The sequence below is a fragment of the Coregonus clupeaformis genome, chromosome 25 (assembly GCF_020615455.1).
Source record: "Coregonus clupeaformis isolate EN_2021a chromosome 25, ASM2061545v1, whole genome shotgun sequence".
Lineage (NCBI taxonomy): Eukaryota > Metazoa > Chordata > Actinopteri > Salmoniformes > Salmonidae > Coregonus > Coregonus clupeaformis.
The window spans coordinates 5,635,265-5,655,508 of record NC_059216.1 but is presented as its reverse complement, the minus strand read 5'-3'; the positions used below and the strand labels follow the sequence as shown (position 1 = coordinate 5,655,508).

Sequence of the window (20,244 nt, the reverse complement as noted above, 5' to 3'; positions counted from 1 at the left end):
AAACCTACCATTAAAATTATAGACTGATCATTTCTTTGTCAGTGTGCAAACATACAAAATCAGCAGGGGATCAAAAACTTTTTTCCCTCACTGTATGTCATAGTACATGTTTTTATGTCTTGGTCTTCAATAGCTGAGGGACGTCCCAAGGATTCCGGATAGCACGGGCCCAATTGAATCTCAGCTTACGAGCAACAAGGAAAAAGTTGGTTGTATTCGCTAAAAGTTTTTATTAAATTATGAATTTCAGCACCCCGCGGAACGACCACAGCTGTACAGGACAAACATAGGTACAGTTAAGCGTTTTCAGAATTGACCTTTTTACAATAATCAACTGATGGTGATTCAATGTTGTTGCTAGCAAATCCCATGACCAGTTATCAAAACTCAACTCCTCCTCGATATACGAGAACGGAGTTGAGCGTTCCTCAGCTCTCAGGTCTGCAACATATCACAACTTATTTCAGCATATTGATTATGAATTTTGACATTTAAAACCAGTGTTTTGACACTCAGCTATAATACAAAATACATGACAACAGGAAGCAGCAAAAGTGTCATTTTCAACTTATGTTTTAGTAATATAAGAGTACTTTTTACATAATTTCTACTTAATCAGGTAAGAACGAGCCCAAAAACATGCTATGATTTATTGATTTTGATAATATTAGTAAAATTGTGGATCTGTTTTTATACCTAGTACAGTACAACACAGAACACTGTTATGGAATTGTATGGAATCTATTTCGAATCTGCATAGGAAATAATCTATCATACAAGTAAACCCCTTTCAATTATTTGTTTATTCTTGTTGGTGTCGAAATTCACATCCAAAACTTTGAAGGGAAGGTCAGCTTTGTTTCTTTGCTCGTAAATTTTTTCTCAATGTTGCATCCCTGGCTGTAGATCCACTGTCACATTTGAAATTAAGTAGCACCATTAAAAAGTAACATGCCTCAGATCACTGTGATGTGGGTGTGCCTGTTTACAGTCTCAGTGATGTCACAGCCTCGGAGTATCAGATGGGTCTAGGGCGGGGAGTGGGATGGGCTAAGCCTGGGCACATTTCCTGTAACTGCTCGTTTGACTTGTGTTTACTGCGGTCATACTGGGCCTCCTGCTGGAAAACAAAGGGCCCTGCACCACTACTGCTTCCCTGTGTGGCCATTGGCTTGAGTCCCTGATAACCTTTAACCCCAAGCCACTGTCCCCTCTGGCTCCTTCCATATGGGACTGGAACACACTAATTGATCTGATGGTGACCCTCCCAGTCCCACCTCTCACAGTGATGAGAGACCTAATGGGAGTGCCCATCCAACCTCACTCCCTCCCCTTTCCCTCCCTCCCTCCCCCTCCATTCCTCAGCCCTACTTCTCACACAGATGGGAGCCGAGGTGATCTCTCTTGCCCAGTCATTAGCAGCAGGGCTGAGTGGATTATTATTGCCATGCCCTGTGGAATGTTTGTGGTTGTCCCAGCATGGAGCAGTGTGTGAGAGAGGGCCTACGCACTGCCATGCCCCCCTGCGTCTGTCCACACCCCTGTCCCCCTTTTATAAGGGGTGCATTTAGCCCGACTCTGGGTAAACACTTATCTACCCTGCCAAAGGCTGATGGGCCAATTTACCTTAATTAATGCATGGCCTAGGGCTCTCACAGACCCCGGCCCCCTCTCTCTTGATGAGATGAAAGTGCCTCTGTGTTGTGTTAAATACACCCTCCCACTGTGTCCACAGGGTACACACATTCACAATATACAGTACACCAATTCTCCTGTTTTGTTGATAATGTCCTTATTTCAACAACTTTTGATTTGATTGATTTGTATCATATTTTTATGCTCAAGGCGTTATGTTTTGAAATGTAAGTATTTCCCCACTACCAATGTGTCTGCATTGTGGTGCTTGTGGAAGATGTTGTACACTTACAGTAAACGACTGCATGACTCAAAGGCTGCTTTTACACAGACAGCCCAATTCTGATTTTTTCCACTAATTGTTCTTTTGACCAGTCAGATCAGCTCTTTTGCCCATAAGATCAGAATTGGGCTGCCTGTGTAAACGCAACCTAAGCGATTCCATCATGTTTCATAATGTGGCTCATGGCAAAGTCTGTATGGACATGTGAATCTATTTTATGCATGGTCTAAAAGTAGGCTCAGGTGAGGGCCTGTATCCACAAAGCGTCGGAGTAGAAAATTGGTCTTGCGTGCTGAGAATATTTTACTTCTACTCTAATGGGTACAAATAAAAGCTATGCACGAAGCCTCTTTTAGTCATGAGTCCCACCTTGTTGACAGATATTTAGGAGACATGAGCTGTTCTATCCAGTTAAGAGTTACCAGCAGATGTCTTGATAATAGAAAAAGGCAACGAGTCAGTGGTTCCTGCAGAAAATTATTGCGCAATTGCTTTTAAAAAGTTGTTAAAAGAATCTATTGATATTTCTATTTGATCAATCCATAAATAATTTAGCCCTAACTGCAACAGTATCTCTTCCGCTTTTGACAATTATTTTACATGTGGCCTATTTCACATGATATCTCAAATAATTACAACCACTAGGCTAATAAATAATCACATTTTTCTTTCAATTATTTAATTAACCTACATGTTATTTGAAGTTATCCCTTTGGAGCACAATATCACTATGTAAAAAAAAAGCCAAAATTGGGAATGCTTATAAGAATTGGGCAATTAAGGCATTTGATTGTGTTCAATGAAAATGATAGACCTTTCAAACGTTTTATGCAACATTATGGGAAAGTGACTACTGTACCAAAGCGATAGAGTTGTTAAACGGTAGTGATGAGTGTGTTGATATAACGGTAATATTATCAAAATTCTGCTTTTAACAACCATCAGAATTGGTTAAAAAATATAATACGTCCCAAGACATGCTAACCTCTCACCATTACAATAACGGGAGGTTAGCATTTTATATCATACGTCCCAAGACATGCTAACCTCTCACCATTACAATAACGGGAGGTTAGCATTTTATATCATACGTCCCAAGACATGCTAACCTCTCACCATTACAATAACGGGAGGTTAGCTTTTTATATCATACGTCCCAAGACATGCTAACCTCTCACCATTACAATAACGGGAGGTTAGCTTTTTATATCATACGTCCCAAGACATGCTAACCTCTCACCATTACAATAACGGGAGGTTAGCATTTTTGGGGGGCTATTATATTTATGCCTCTAACCTTCTCACTCATCATCATTCATGATTCATTCAGGATTATCTGTTATCATGGTAGCATTCACATTCATTTAGAAGTGTTTAGAAACATATTATAATTTGTATTTACAATAAAAGTTACTCCAAAATGACACAATACATTATTTACCATTCATTTCTATTGGGTAATTCATTTCTAGTGAATTTGTCTCAATACTTTTGGTCCCCTAAAATGGGGGGACTACAGTGGCTTGCGAAAGGATTCACCCCCCTTGGCATTTTTCCTATTTTGTTGCCTTACAACCTGGAATTAAAATTGATTTTTTGGGGGGTTTGTATCATTTGATTTACACAACATGCCTACCACTTTGAAGATGCAAAATATTTTATCTTGTGAAACAAACAAGAAATAAGACTAAAAAACTGAAAACTTGAGCGTGCATAACTATTCACCCCCCCCCAAAGTCAATACTTTGTAGAGCCACCTTTTGCAGCTATTACAGCTGCAAGTCTCTTTTTTTTGCCCATTCTTCAAGGCAAAACTGCTCCAGCTCCTTCAAGTTGGATGGGTTCCGCTGGTGGAAGACTGAAACAGGTTTCCCTCAAGAATTTCCCTGTATTTAGTGCTATCCATCATTCCTTCAATTCTGACCAGTTTCCCAGTCCCCGCCGATGAAAAACTTCCCCACAGCATGATGCTGCCACCCATGCTTCACTGTGGGGATGGTGTTCTCGGGGTGATATCCAGGCTCTGTCGCAGCCGGCCGCGACCGTGAGACTCATGGGCAGCGCACAATTGGCCTAGCGTTGTCCAGGGTAGGGGAGGGAATGGCCGGCAGGGATGTAGCTCAGTTGATAGAGCATGGCGTTTGCAACGCCAGGGTTGTGGGTTCAATTCCCACGGGGGACCAGTATGAAAAAAATAATATATATATATATATATGTGTGTTCACTAACTGTAAGTCGCTCTGGATAAGAGCGTCTGCTAAATGACTAAAACGTAAAATGTAATGAGAGGTGTTTGGATTGCACCAGACATAGCGTTTTCCTTGATGGCCAAAAAGCTCAATTTTTGTCTCATCTGACCAGAGTACCTTCTTCCATATGTTTGGGGAGTCTCCCACATGCCTTTTGGCGAACCTCAAACGTGTTTGCTTATTTTCTTCTTTAAGCAATGGCTTTTTTTTGGCCACTCTTCCGTAAAGCCAAGCTCTGTGGAGTGTACGGCTTAAAGTGGTCCTATGGACAGATACTCCAATCTCCGCGGTGGAGCTTTGCAGCTCCTTCAGTGTTATCTTTGGTCTCTTTGTTGCCTCTATGATTAATGCCCTCCTTGCCTGGTCAGTGAGTTTTGGTGGGCGGCCCTCTCTTGGCAGGTTTGTTGTGGTGTCATATTCTTTCAATTTTTTAATAATGGATTTAATGGTGCTCCGTGGGATGTTCAAAGTTTCTGATCTTTTTTTATCCCAACCCTGATCTGTACTTCTCCACAACTTTGTCCCTGACCTGTTTGGAGAGCTCCTTGGTCTTCATGGTGCCACTTGCTTGGTGGTGCCCCTTGCTTAGTGGTGTTGCAGACTCTGGGGCCTTTCAGAACAGGTGTGTATATGTACTGAGAACATGTTTATTTAACTAATTATGTGACTTCTGAAGGTAATTGGTTGCACCAGATCTTATTTAGGGGCTTCATAGCAAAGGGGGTGAATACATATGCATGCACCACTTTTCTGTTATTTATTTTTTTGAATTTGTTGAAACAAGTTATTTTTTTTATTTCACTTCACCAATTTGGACTATTTTGTGTATGTCCATTACATGAAATCCAAATAAAAATCAATTTAAATGACAGGTTGTAATGCAACAAAATAGGAAAAACGCCAAGGGGGATGAATACTTTTGCAAGGCACTGTATGTACAAAAAGTGCTGTAATTTTAAACAGTTCACCCGATATGGATGAAAATATCCTTAATTTAAAGCTGACAGTTTGCACGTTAACCTCATAGTTATTGTATAATTTCAAATCCAAAGTGCTGGATTACAGAGCCAAAATAACAACACAATTGTCACTGTATTAGGCTGTATTAGGCAAGAATTAAGAGTAGGCAAAGTGATCCTGTCAAAGTGATCCTGTCAAGTTTTACCATTGCAACATTGCAACATCACTGTTGTCTGAAGCTTGCTATTGAGTTCACAGCTGGTGATGCCTCATCGCGATTGGTAATTCCCCATCATTTGCAACAATGTCAATGAGGGTCATGACTATCTTTCCTTTGCGGTACCTCAAGCTGTCTGTCGTGATTACCAGCTGAGAAACTTTTATGAGTTGATTTTACTGCTGGCTCAGAGTTTGTCTGAGCAGTATTTTAACATCATCCTTAAACCTACTCTGAGCTGGGAGCTTTTTTTGTGTTAAACAAGTTTGAACAGGATTCCTAAAACCTTTTCTGAGACGCTTTGTCGATACAGCCCCTGGTCTCTGGTCCACATGACAGACTTCACATTAAACTCCAGGCAAGGTGTTGTCATGTACTGTATTTACCATAGTGTATGTGAGCTGAACTGAGCTCTAAGAGAATGTGTGAGCCAGGAATATCACACTGTAGCCATACCACTGGGCTATTATATCTGAGGAAGGGAGATTACTGGCACCCCCATAGTAACTGCTCTAAATAAAGCGGGCCAAAACTGTAACTGCAGTTAATCAAGGCCAGGGCAGAGACAGCAGTTGGGGTCGTTCCACCTCAAAAGAGCTCAGTGAAGAGGACAAAAAACATTATTTTGTTGAAATATAATTTGATCACTGAGAAATTAAGCTAATTGATTGCACACATCAGTTCTCTATGTTTGACAAATAGTATGAAGCTGTGGCTTGGAGTATTGTTTAACAAAGTGAACTGATAGTGTATACTGGCTGTATGGGTGGTCCCTGGGTGGCTTTTGACCATTTATTTGGATTCCTCACATCTTAATCATTGTTATGAAGATGGTTGATCCAAATCTGATGTTGGGTATTATATTTATTGAATATTATATGAATCCTATTAATTAAAAATGGGCAATTTGGGTGCAATCAGTTATCTTAATTTCTCAAAAATGAAAAAATAAAAATGTTTCAGGAATGCTTATCTTATCTGTTTCTAACTACAGAAACAATTTCAGAACAATCTGAGATGGTAGGTGTCATAGCTTGCTGAAATGACATTGAACAACTCGTTGGCATGTGATGCTGGGGTTCTCTCACACATCTTGTGAGAAAAACCACATTTTTAAAGCACAGTCTTCATTTTATCCTCATGTGTATCTGTGTGAGTCCATGATAGGGGCCTAGTGGGTATCTCTGTGTGTGTGTCTGTGTGGGAAGTAGTGTTATTGGAATAATTTTCTAAAGAAAACAATTAGTGGATCAGTAGGGATTAGGGTCCAGGTTAGTTTAAAGGAGACAGGAAAACCAGCCCCAGGACAGTCTGGTTCTGGTCGCAGGCAGCTAGCCCTGACCCTCCCTCTTTCCCCAACCTAATCCCCTAACACTGTTTCCCTTTACCATAGCCACTGACTAACTCTCTCTCTCACTTACCCTGATCCAAACACTTCTCCCCTCACTTGATTTGCTCCCTCTGTCCCTTTGCCCCTCTCTCTCCTGCTCTGTCATATTAGGGGTGGGCAATCTGACCCACAGGAAGTGACCTAAAGCCCGGGCCTCTGATTGGCTGTCAGAAGAGTTTGGGGGAAAGTGAGGGGGAGAAATACCTGGATTAGCGTCAGGGATCATTATAGTTAGCATTCCTTCCCTTTCCATTCTGGCCACCCTGACGGGGCTTATGTAGTGGGAACATCTGCATAGTGTCTGCAACTCAGCACAGCAGGCTTAGCTGGGTGATCCCCAGAGTCTGCTGCCCCACCTCTGTCAGCTTGGGAGAGACAAGGACTAATATTCTAAACCTGTGTCTGACTGTCTGTGTCTGACCTGTGGTTTGAACAGCATATTTGACTGTGTTTGCTCTTGTGTGTGAATAATGTGTTTGCACTCCAGTAACTCACGCTCTTTAATGATTTTCTCTGTTGATATTCCTCTCCAGCCATGTCGTCATACATGTTCATCTTGAAAACTGAGCTTCCTGCAGCCATTGCCAGCTTCCTGAGCCCAGAGACCTCTAGGTATGCATACGGTTCCAGCATTATCAATTCAAATAAGTAGACCTTTATTGAAACAAACATAAGAGCCTAGTTATCAAGCCATTCTGTCCCTATGGTGCATTAATCACATGATCTGACTGACGGGTACAACGCCATTAGAGCAGATTTTGATCAAATAACAGATATAAGATCAAGAGAATTCTAACCACAAGGCTACAAAACCTGGAATCAACTACCCATACCTAGCCAGCCATCAGAGATAACGCTAAGATCACATGAAGAATGTGGAGGAAATATGTCACCAAACCACTGTCATGACTTGCCCTCATGGGCTGAGGATCAAAGATGGTGGCTAGGCAAAGGTTTGAACATCCCCTTTCCTGGGGGCCAGTTTTATGACCGGTCGTAAATTCCTTGCAGAAACGTTATTTTCTGTGCCATGCAGTATTGGGAGAGGGAATTTCCCTGTGAGACAAAGGAAGTCTTCCCGCCAAGACTCCAACATCCAAAAGTGGATAATGAAACAATATTCCTACTTAAAAAATGGTCAGTGGGGACTTAAAGAATAATCATGTCAAATTCGTTACTATGTTGTGATGTCATTAAAGACAGTGGAACAACATAACTGAATCTCTGGGGGTGTACACTTCCCAGTTATGAGGTTTGCATCTAATTGTTGTATAAAATGAATGATTAAGTATTATAATAATACTTTTGTGAAGATAACAATGTGATTTTTAGCATTCTAGATGAGATGATTGTTTTCCATATTGATTTGTTCTCAGTCAGTGGCCACGCCCAGATGAGCACAAACATGATGTATCGCCCCTTCTACCCCGAGTGCATAAAAAGCCTTGAAAAACAAATTAACATTAGACTAGCAGACGTGAAGCGTGAGCTAAACGTTACAAAATGGTTTAAAACTACAACTCCATTACTAAAGGAAGACCAAGCATACTACGGTATAAGCCGGGTGTTGCAAATGGTTCAATTTCTACAAGACCAAGAAGCGTAAAGCTGAAGCTACACGTTACAAAATGGTTAGACCAGAAAGACCACAAAACATGAGATGTTAGTCCACATGTTTGAAATGGAGAAACTCTGAAACTCTCAACCTCTACACGAGACCTTATCATCTCAGTCTGCAGCTGGCATGTATAGTCGTCTAGAGAACTTTCACTAAAGACACTAGTTGGGAAGGACAATCCCTCTCAGACAACCGCTGGTACATCTGAAGTATCTATCGAACAAATCAACTCTACGAACTACAGGGTATCAATCAATCAATCAATCAATTTTATTTTATATAGCCCTTCTTACATCAGCTAATATCTCGAAGTGCTGTACAGAAACCCAGCCTAAAACCCCAAACAGCTAGTAATGCAGGTGTAGAAGCACGGTGGCTAGGAAAAACTCCCTAGAAAGGCGAAAACCTAGGAAGAAACCTAGAGAGGAACCAGGCTATGAGGGGTGGCCAGTCCTCTTCTGGCTGTGCCGGGTGAAGATTATAACAGAACCATGCCAAGATGTTCAAAAATGTTCATAAGTGACAAGCATGGTCAAATAATAATCAGGAATAAATCTCAGTTGGCTTTTCATAGCCGATCATTAAGAGTTGAAAACAGCAGGTCTGGGACAGGTAGGGGTTCCATAACCGCAGGCAGAACAGTTGAAACTGGAATAGCAGCAAGGCCAGGCGGACTGGGGACAGCAAGGAGTCACCACGGCCGGTAGTCCCGACGTATGGTCCTAGGGCTCAGGTCTCTCAGTTGGCTTTTCATAGCCGATCATTAAGAGTTGAAAACAGCAGGTCTGGGACAGGTAGGGGTTTCGAACCGCAGGCAGAACAGTTGAAACTGGAATAGCAGCAAGGCCAGGCGGACTGGGGACAGCAAGGTGTCATCATGCCCGGTAGTCCTGACGTATGGTCCTAGGGCTCAGGTTCTCAGAGAGAAAGAGAGAACGAGAGAATTAGAGAGAGCATACTTAAATTCACACAGGACACTGGATAAGACAGGAGAAGTACTCCAGGTATAACCAACTAACCCCAGCCCCCGACACATAAACTACTGCAGCATAAATACTGGAGGCTGAGACAGGAGCGGTCCCGGAGACACTGTGGCCCCATCCGAAGAAACCCCCGGACAGGGCCAAACAGGAAGGATATAACCCCACCCACTCTGCCAAAGCACAGCCCCCGCACCACTAGAGGGATATCCTCAACCACCAACTTACAATCCTGAGACAAGGCCGAGTATAGCCCACAGAGGTCTCCACCACAGCACAAACCAAGGGGGGCGCCAACCCAGACAGGAAGATCACGTCAGTAACTCAACCCACTCAAGTGACGCACCCCTCCCAGGGACGGCATGAAAGAGCACCAGCAAGCCAGTACACTGGCTTGCTGGTACACTGAAGTATCCATTCTAACCACCACTACGACCAGAAACTCTACCAAGGACATTCCTACATCATCAACTCAACAATCGAGGACAGCTACACGTAAATACATGTTGCATTTCTAATCCAAATGAGCGTTTAGTGGGGTTTTAAGCATTTGTATTTACGTGAGCGTAGTTTCCAAAGTAACCACGATAGTTTGAATCTGTCTCTCCCTTCCACTCTGACCCTCCTTCTACCCAAGCATTCATGCTATTGTTCGTCCAGTCCACTAGGGACCTGTTCTCATTGTATTACGTTAGTAATCAATAACCTATGAGTGTGTGTTTTGTATTCTGTGTTATTATTTAGTTAGTTAGTAAATAAATCATTAAGCCAATTTGTGTATTGCTGATTCATCAATAAGGTTAGGGTTATTGCAGGTTCAAGGATTATACAACGTTCAGAATGAGACTGATAAGAGGTAATTATTTGATAAGTGACTGTTATCGATATATAACATATATATCTTCTAAGAGTTTAATTCGGGAGATGGTAACTCGTTAAACAACTTCTTCCATGGTGCCCCAAATTCCTAATGAGTTAATTGTTACATGATGAATTTAATCGAGTGACAATTAAACATAGTTAGTTGATTCGATAAATAACAGTCAGCGTATTAATAAAAGTCACGTCACGACACCACAATACACTGATACACTAGCTAGCAGGGCTTGGAGAAAAGCCTCAGTGTGGGGTTGGATAACGTGGAGCAGCAGTGGAGGAAATGTACCTCTGACTGAGAGAGAACCATTCATCAGACCCAATCAGCACCCAGTGTCCAGTCCTTCATTTGGGCCTGGTTGCCTGCTTAAGTGTACCCCTTCCCCCTCCCTACCCTCTGAAAACAGCCCACAGAGAAGTCAAGGCCAAAAATGTAACTTCTATCACTTTATTATCAGCCACACTGAGCTGAGCGAGAGTTGTGGCTGGTCTCTCGGCCCAATCCGTCAACATCTGACTCTTCCCCTTACAGCTGCTTTGTATTAGAGGCGCTCCCTCGCCCCAAATCTCTCGCACATGTTCCCCAGAATCAGAGCGATACAACGTGATATCAGTTTTGCCATTCTAATTATGGCCTGCGCTGAGGGAAACAAAACAGTGCTGTTAATGAGTGGCTTTGGGATGTTAACACACTTATTGAAGCACATTAAACGCTAAATAATACATTTGATTTATATTAAAAAGCATTTCCCCTTTGCAGCCTCATTTATCTTGGTATCCCAGAGTAAAATGCAGTCAGTTGTGGTCTATTTTGGAGCCTTCGGGTTATGTCTGTAGTGATTTATGTACTGCCTACAGTAAGTCAATGGGCCCTTCTCAAAGCCTACTGACAGAGCCAGGTTTCTACCGTGCTACCATTTTAGTCTTCTAAATATTTTTCTGTGCTACCTAGAATTATAATTTGAGAGCACCAGTGCCCCTAGAAGAAAAAAAGCACCCAGATAATAATTGTTGTAATGGTGTACCGCTGCCTCTGGGTGCCATACTGGGCATAGATTCGTGACTGTCATGCTTGCACCATTACTACAGGGGAAATTGCTTTTTTCTAGCCCAAACTGTTCAAACGTTATGACCCATATTACCGGCGCACCGTTTTTTTATTTATTATTTTGTATTGGCGGGACAGCATTTTACATTAATGAACCATGTTGCGGGCCGTTCTAAAACTACTCACCAGCCGCTAACCTTGTTCAGTCATGTTACGGCATTAGCTAGCTAGTTAATAACCTGGTAGCCACAGATGAACGTTATCAAAATCTTTGTGGTAACTCTACCAGTAGTATGCAAACATTTGGTGGCACAGAAAGGGAAATAGAGAGCTTCTTCAGGAGATAAGCTTCAAAAGTACCTAGGATTCATATAGGCTCAATGTAGGCTACATCTCAATCTTATAAATACATTTTCTGGTGCTCCTTAACCCTGTATTTTGTAATTGCTGGCAATTCTTATCATTAAAGGACCCCCCCAGAGGATGTTGCCGCCACTATTTCGATGTAATTTCCTGTCCTGGAGAGAAAATGCACGTTTAGGTTCCACCTCGAAGGCTACGTATACATATTCACAAATTGGGTATGGGAATTTCCACATGGAGTTGATAAACATCAACAAATAGGGCACTGACAGCTGTCAGTGTAGCTAGCTAGCATGCTAACCTTATCTAGCAAGCTATCTTGCTAACCTTATCTAGCTAGCTAATGTTATCTGTTGTTGGTGTTTTTTTGTGTTCCTTTTCGCTACAACATATTTGAAAGATTATGGCTGGTTCTGGAGCTGGATTTGTCATAAGTATTGATTTAGGGGAAACTTTGCCAAAGATGGAAACCACTGGCCTATCTTTTACTTCTATTGTTATCTCAAAAGTTTTGGCATCTTCAATAAATTGCAGCCGCAAATCCGCCATAGATATAGTTAGAAAGAATAAGATGAAGCTCCGGTAATATGGATGAGTATTGAAAGATAGCTGATATGCGTTTTTCTACATTGTAATGGACATGGTATGTAGGCTGCTGGCAGGCTTTGGCTGCGGTACAGCAAAGCCAAGTCATTCATATATGTGTGTGTGTGTGTATATAATATATGCATGTCTGTCTGTTTGTCTGTCTGTGTCTCTGTGTGTATATGTACAGTGGGGGGAAAAAGTATTTAGTCAGCCACCAATTGTGCAAGTTCTCCCACTTAAAAAGATGAGAGAGGCCTGTAATTTTCATCATAGGTACACGTCAACTATGACAGACAAAATGAGATTTTTTTTCTCCAGAAAATCACATTGTAGGATTTTTAATGAATTTATTTGCAAATTATGGTGGAAAATAAGTATTTGGTCACCTACAAACAAGCAAGATTTCTGGCTCTCACAGACCTGTAACTTCTTCTTTAAGAGGCTCCTCTGTCCTCCACTCGTTACCTGTATTAATGGCACCTGTTTGAACTTGTTATCAGTATAAAAGGCACCTGTCCACAACCTCAAACAGTCACACTCCAAACTCCACTATGGCCAAGACCAAAGAGCTGTCAAAGGACACCAGAAACAAAATTGTAGACCTGCACCAGGCTGGGAAGACTGAATCTGCAATAGGTAAGCAGCTTGGTTTGAAGAAATCAACTGTGGGAGCAATTATTAGGAAATGGAAGACATACAAGACCACTGATAATCTCCCTCGATCTGGGGCTCCACGCAAGATCTCACCCCGTGGGGTCAAAATGATAACAAGAACGGTGAGCAAAAATCCCAGAACCACACGGGGGGGACCTAGTGAATGACCTGCAGAGAGCTGGGACCAAAGTAACAAAGCCTACCATCAGTAACACACTACGCCGCCAGGGACTCAAATCCTGCAGTGCCAGACGTGTCCCCCTGCTTAAGCCAGTACATGTCCAGGCCCGTCTGAAGTTTGCTAGAGTGCATTTGGATGATCCAGAAGAGGATTGGGAGAATGTCATATGGTCAGATGAAACCAAAATTGAACTTTTTGGTAAAAACTCAACTCGTCGTGTTTGGAGGACAAAGAATGCTGAGTTGCATCCAAAGAACACCATACCTACTGTGAAGCATGGGGGGTGGAAACATCATGCTTTGGGGCTGTTTTTCTGCAAATGGACCAGGACGACTGATCCGTGTAAAGGAAAGAATGAATGGGGCCATGTATCGTGAGATTTTGAGTGAAAACCTCCTTCCATCAGCAAGGGCATTGAAGATGAAAATTACAGGCCTCTCTCATCTTTTTAAGTGGGAGAACTTGCACAATTGGTGGCTGACTAAATACTTTTTTTCCCCACTGTATGTCATGCAATGAAATGCAAATGAATTACTTAAAAATCATACAATGTGATTTTCTGGACAATGTGATTTTCAGGATTTTTTTCTCTCACAGTTGAAGTGTACCTATGATAAAAAAATTACAGAGCTCTACATGCTTTGTAAGTAGGAAAACCTGCAAAATCGGCAGTGTATCAAATACTTGTTCTACCCACTGTATATACTGGCAGCTTCATTAAGTAGTACCCGCAAAACACCAGTCTCAACGTCAACAGTGAAGAGGTGACTCCGGGATGCTGACCTTCTTGGCAGAGTTGCAAAAAAAATCCATATCGCAGACTGCCCATCTTAATATTTTATTTTTATTGGCCAGTCTGAGATATGGCTTTTTCTTTGCAACTCTGCCTAGAAGGTCAGCATCCCGGAGTCGCCTCTTCACTGTTGACGTTGAGACTGGTGTTTTGCGGGTACTATTTAATGAAGCTGCGAGTTGAGGACCTGTGAGGCATCTGTTTCTCAAACTAATGTATTTGTCCTCTTGCTCAATTGTCCATCGGGGCCTCCCACTCTTTCTATTCTGATTAAAGCCAGTTTGCGCTGTTCTGTGAAGGGAGTAGTCAAATCAAATCAAATCAAATTTTATTGGTCACATGCGCCGAATACAACAGGTGCAGACATTACAGTGAAATGCTTACTTACAGCCCTTAACCAACAGTGCATTTATTTTAAACAAAAAAGTAAGAATAAAACAACAACAAAAAAGTGTTGAGAAAAAAAGAGCAGAAGTAAAATAAAGTGACAGTAGGGAGGCTATATATACAGTAAAATAAAGTGACAGTAAGGAGGCTATATATACAGGGGGGTACCGTTGCATAGTCAATGTGCGGGGGGCACCGGCTAGTTGAGGTAGTTGAGGTAATATGTACATGTGGGTAGAGTTAAAGTGACTATGCATAAATACTTAACAGAGTAGCAGCAGCGTAAAAAGGATGGGGTGGGGGCAGTGCAAATAGTCCGGGTAGCCATGATTAGCTGTTCAGGAGTCTTATGGCTTGGGGGTAGAAGCTGTTGAGAAGTCTTTTGGACCTAGACTTGGCACTCGGTACCGCTTGCCGTGCGGTAGCAGAGAGAACAGTCTATGACTAGGGTGGCTGGAGTCTTTGACAATTTTGAGGGCCTTCCTCTGACACCGCCTGAGTATAGAGGTCCTGGATGGCAGGGAGCTTTGCCCCAGTGATGTACTGGGCCGTACGCACTACCCTCTGTAGTGCCTTGCGGTCAGAGGCCAAGCAGTTGCCATACCAGGCGGTGATGCAACCAGTCAGGATGCTCTCGATGGTGCAGCTGTAGAATTTTTTGAGGATCTGAGGACCCATGCCAAATCTTTTTAGTCTCCTGAGGGGGAATAGGCTTTGTCGTGCCCTCTTCACGACTGTCTTGGTGTGTTTGGACCATGATAGTTCGTTGGTGATGTGGACACCAAGGAACTTGAAGCTCTCAACCTGTTCCACTACAGCCCCGTCGATGAGAATGGGGGCGTGCTCAGTCCTCTTTTTTTTCCTGTAGTCCACAATCATCTCCTTTGTCTTGGTCACGTTGAGGGAGAGGTTGTTGTCCTGGCACCACACGGTAGTACACAGCGTTGTACGAGATCTTCAGTTTCTTGGCAATTTCTCGCATGGAATAGCCTTCATTTCTCAGAACAAGAATAGACTGACGAGTTTCAGAAGAAAGTTATTTGTTTCTGGCCATTTTGAGCCTGTAATCGAACCCACAATTGCTGATGCCCCAGATACTTAAATAGTCTCAAGAAGGCCAGTTGTATTGCTTCTTTAATCAGCATAACAGTTTTCAGCTGTGCTAACATAATTGCAAAAGGGTTTTCTAATGGTTAGTTAGCCTTTTAAAATGAAGAACTTGGATTAGCAAACACAACGTGCCATTGGAACACAGGATTGATGGTTGCTGAAAATGGGCCTCTGTACGCCTATGTAGATATTCCATAAAAATAAAAAATAAACAGCTACAATAGCCATTTACAACATAAATAATGTCTATACTGTGTTTCTGATCAATTTTATGTTATTTTAATGGACCAAAAAATGTATTTTCTTTCAAAAACAAGGACATTTCTATGTGACCCCAAACTTTTGAACGGTAGTGTATTCAAATGTGTGTGTGTGTGTGTACAGTACCAGTCAAAGGTTTTAGAACACCTACTCATTCAAGGGTTTTTCTTTATTTTGACTGTTTTCTACATTGTAGAATAATAGTGAAGACATCGAAACTATGAAGTAACACATATGGAATCATGTAGTAACCAAAAAAGTGTTAAACAAATCAAAATATATTTTATATTTGAGATTCTTCAAATAGCCACCATTTGCCTTGATGACAGCTTTGCACACTCTTGGCATTTTCTTCACCAGCTTCACCTGGAATTCTTTTCCAACTGTCTTGAAGGAGTTCCCACATAAGCTGAGCACTTGTTGGCTGCTTTTCCTTCACTCTGCCGTCCGACTCATCCCAAACCATCTCAATTGTGTTGAAGTCGGGGGATTGTGGAGGCCAGGTCATCTGATGCAACACTCCATCACTCTCCTTCTTGGTAAAATAGCCCTTACACAGCCTGGAGGTGTGTTGGGTCATTGTCCTGTTGAAATACAAATGATAGTCCCACTAAGCCAAACCAGATGGGATGGCGTAACGCTGCAGAATGCTGTGGTAGCCATGCTGGTTAAGTGTGCCTTAAATTCTAAAAAAAATCAGACAGTGTCACCAGTAAAGTACCCTCACACCATAACACCTCCTCCTCCATGCTTTATGGTGGGAAATACACATGAGGAGATCATCCGTTCACCCACACCGCGTCTCACAAAGACACGGCAGTTGGAACCAAAAATCTCCAATTTGGACTCCAGACCAAAGGACAGATTTCCACCGATCTAATGTCCATTGCTCGTGTTTCTTAGCCCAAGCAGGTCTCTTCTTCTTATTGGTGTCCTTTAGTAGTGGTTTCTTTGCAGCAATTCGACCATGAAGGCCTGATTCACGCAGTCTCCTCTGAACAGTTAATGTTAAGATGTGTCTGTGACTTGAACTCTGAAGCATTTATTTGTGCTGCAATTTCTGAGGCTGGTTAACTCTAATGAACTTATCCTCTGCAGCAGAGGTAAATCTGGGTCTTCCATTCCTGTGGCGGTCCTCATGAGAGCCCGTTTCATCATAGTGCTCGATGGTTTTTGCGACTGCACTTGAAGAAACTTTCAAAGTTCTTGAAATGTTCCGTATTGACTGACCTTCGTGTCTTAAAGTAATGATGGACTGTCGTTTATCCTTGCTTATTTGAGCTGTTCTTGCCATAATATGGACTTGGTCTTTTACCAAATAGGGCCATCTTCTGTATACCCCCCCTTGGCATTCTGGTTGAGAGAATGCCAAGAGTGTGCAAAGCTGTCATCAAGGCAAAGGGTGGCTACTTTGAAGAATCTCAAATATAACATTTATTTTGATTTGTTTTACCACTTTCTTGGTTACTACATGATTCTGTATCTTTTATTTCATCGTTTTGATGTCTTCACTATAATTCTACAATGTAGAAAATAGTACAAATAAAGAAAAGCCTTTGAATGAGTAGGTGTGTCCAAACTTTTGACTGGTAGTGTATGTATATATAATACAGTGCATTCGGAAAGTATTCAGACCCCTTGACTTTTTCCACATTGTTACATTACAGCCTTATTCTGAAATTGATTTAATTGTTTTTTCCCCCCTCATCAATCTACACACTACCCCAAAATGACAAAGCAAAATAAACGGGTTTTCAAACTTTTCCCAATTTATTAAATATAAAAAACTGAAATATCACATTTACATAAATATTCAGACCCTTTACTCAGTACTTTGTTGAAGCACCTTTGGCAGCGATTACAGCCTCAAGTCTTCTTGGGTATGACGCTACAAGCTTCGCACACCTGTATTTGGGGACTTTCTCACTTTCTTCTCTGCAGATTCTCTCAAGCTCTGTCAGGTTGGATGGGGAGCGTTGCTGCACAGCTATTTTCAGGTCTCTCTATAGATGTTTGATCGGGTTCAAGTCTGGGCTCTTGCTGGGCTACTCAAGGACATTCAGAAACTTGTCCCGAAGCCACTTCTGCGTTGTCTTGGCTGTGTGCTTAGTGTCGTTGTCCTATTGGAAGGTGAAACTTCGCCCCAGTCTGAGGTCCTTAGCGCTCTGGAGCAGGTTTTCATCAAGGATCTCTCTGTACTTTGCTCTGTTCATCTTTCCCTCGATCCTGACTAGTCTCCCAGTCCCTGCCTTTGACAAAACATCCCCATAGCATGATGCTGTCACCACCATGCTTCACCGTAGGGATGGTGCCATGTTTCCTCCAGACGTGACGCTTGGCAATCAGGCCATAGAGTTCAATCTTGGTTTGATCAGACCAGAGAATCTTGTTTCTAATGGTCTGAGAGTCCTTTAGGTGCCTTTTGGCAAACTCCAAGCGGGCTGTCATGTGCCTTTTACTGAGGAGTGGCTTCCGTCTAGCCACTCTACCATAAAGGCCTGATTGGTGGAGTGCTGCAGAGATGGTTTTTCTTCTGGAAGGTTCTCCCATCTCCACAGAGGAACTCTGGAGCTCTGTCAGTGTGACCATCAGGTTCTTTGTCACCTCCCTGACCAAGGCCCTTCTCCCCCGATTGCTCAGTTTGGCCGGCGGGCAGCTCTAGGAAGTGTCTTGGTGGTTCCAAATTTCTTCCATTTAAGAATGATGGAGGCCACTGTGTTCTTGGGGACCTTTATTGCTGCAGAAATGTTTTGGTACCCTTCCCCAAATCTGTGCCTCGACACAATCCTGTCTCGGAGCTCTACGGACAATTCCTTCGACCTCCATGGCTTGGTTTTTGCTCTGACATGCACTGTCAGCTGTAGGACCTTATATAGACAGGTGTGTGCCTTTCCAAATCATGTCCAATCAATTGAATTTACCACAGGTGGACTCCAATCAAGTTGTAGAAACATCTCAAGGATGATCAATGGAAACAGGATGCACCTGAGGTCAATTTCGAGTCTCATAGCAAAGGATCTGAATACTTATGTAAATTGTCTGTAGATTGCTGAGGATTTTTATTTATTTCATCAAGGCTGTAACGTAACAAAATGTGGGAAAAATCAAGGGGTCTGGATACTTTCTGAAGGCACTGTGTGTGCACCTCCACTTTTAAAAAATAAATATATACAGACTAACTCAAAAAGAAGTTAAAATTGACAAAAGTTTGCTCCCCCAATTTTATTTTAATTTGCTCCAGGGCTCAGGCGGCCAATGGACACAACTCATCTCAGTTGCGAAGAGGAATAACTTTGCAGCTGTTTCTTATTAATAAACAATGCCATGCTGGTGGGTGGTAACATTTAAATAAATCCCAGGCCTGAAACTAAACGAAACGTAGGCTGAAAATAATGTGTATGTCATATCATAGGAAAAGACACCACATTCACATGGATTTGCACGAAGTGGGCAGTTCGGATTTGTCACTTCAATCCAAAATACTGTATATAATACTTTGACTAAAATGATGACTTGACTTAACTCGTTGTGCAACATCATGGGTAAGCTCTGGCCATCATCTTTCTGCTCAAAGAAATGGATTTCTACTGGTGTGGGCATTTAATACCTCAAATATGTTTTAATTTTGCTCTTTATCTTTTTGTGCTCCTACATTTTTCAACTTAGGAGCACATGTAAAGCCCTGAGAGCCAGGCAGGGTCATGGACAGCTGGGATGTGTTTGTGCTGCATTGACCAGATTTATGCTAATCTCCAACACTTGACGGAGATTTACTTATTGGCAGACCTAGTCAAAACTCAGAGTCCCATCCTGCAGCTTGTTATACCATGAAATGTGCCAAATTTCATGGGTATTTCAAGTATCCTTGTTTTTTCCCACTCTATTGAGTATTCTAACCAGGGTGGATCCATATCCTTGAGATGGCCAGCGGCGATTTGGACTTCCCTTTGTCAGTCAGCAGTAGTGTGGATAGAATCAGAGAAAAGGTTAGACTCTGAACTGAACAGAAATATATAAAAACAAAAAACTATGTTTTAAGTGAGAAGTAGGCATTGGTCTGAAGCTGAAAAAGAAAGGAAATTCACATGAACACCAAAATGCCTATTCCACCAATGCTCTACCAAGGTTTTCCAGCATACAGCTTTGACCTACTACCGTAGCTATGTTGGTATTGTATTTCAAATTATGTTAAGGCAGGTTGCTTAGGATTCAAACCTTCTCAAACAGGAAAACCTTGGTAGAGCATGGGTGGAATAGGCATTGTGGTGCTCATGAATTTCCTTTCTTTTTCGGCTTCAGACCAATGCCTTTTTTGTTTTTAATTTCCATGGTTTTTACACTGGAAGGTGATTATGCAACATTATACAACAGGTGAGTCTAATCCTGAATGCTGATTGGTTAAAACCACATTCCAGCCAGTGTCTATTCCACAAGTTACAACCGGCTAAATCTATGATGTTAATATGCCTATTTACTCTGTTCCATCTGAGTGCGCAGTCCACTGTCTCATCAGCCCAGCCAGGCAATTTATAAACTTGATCTCCACTATAAAAAGCATCTAGACATTATCTCACATTTCTTTTAGACTAACATTTAGTTTTCAACAGCGGAGATTTGTATAAACCTTGCTGCCTGTCTGTCCGCCATTTGC

At 42.1% G+C, this 20,244-nt stretch overlaps 1 protein-coding gene across 1 annotated transcript in view; it reads left to right on the top strand.

The window, feature by feature from the left end:
* The window catches only part of LOC121539354 (probable sodium-coupled neutral amino acid transporter 6), a 47,538-nt gene that overhangs the window by 18,427 nt on the left and 8,867 nt on the right, over positions 1-20,244 (top strand). The window contains exon 3 of the mRNA XM_041847775.1: positions 7,268-7,346. Coding sequence (XP_041703709.1) covers positions 7,270-7,346 — 77 coding nt within the window. The 5' untranslated portion in view covers positions 7,268-7,269. The remainder of the gene's footprint in view (positions 1-7,267; positions 7,347-20,244) is intronic.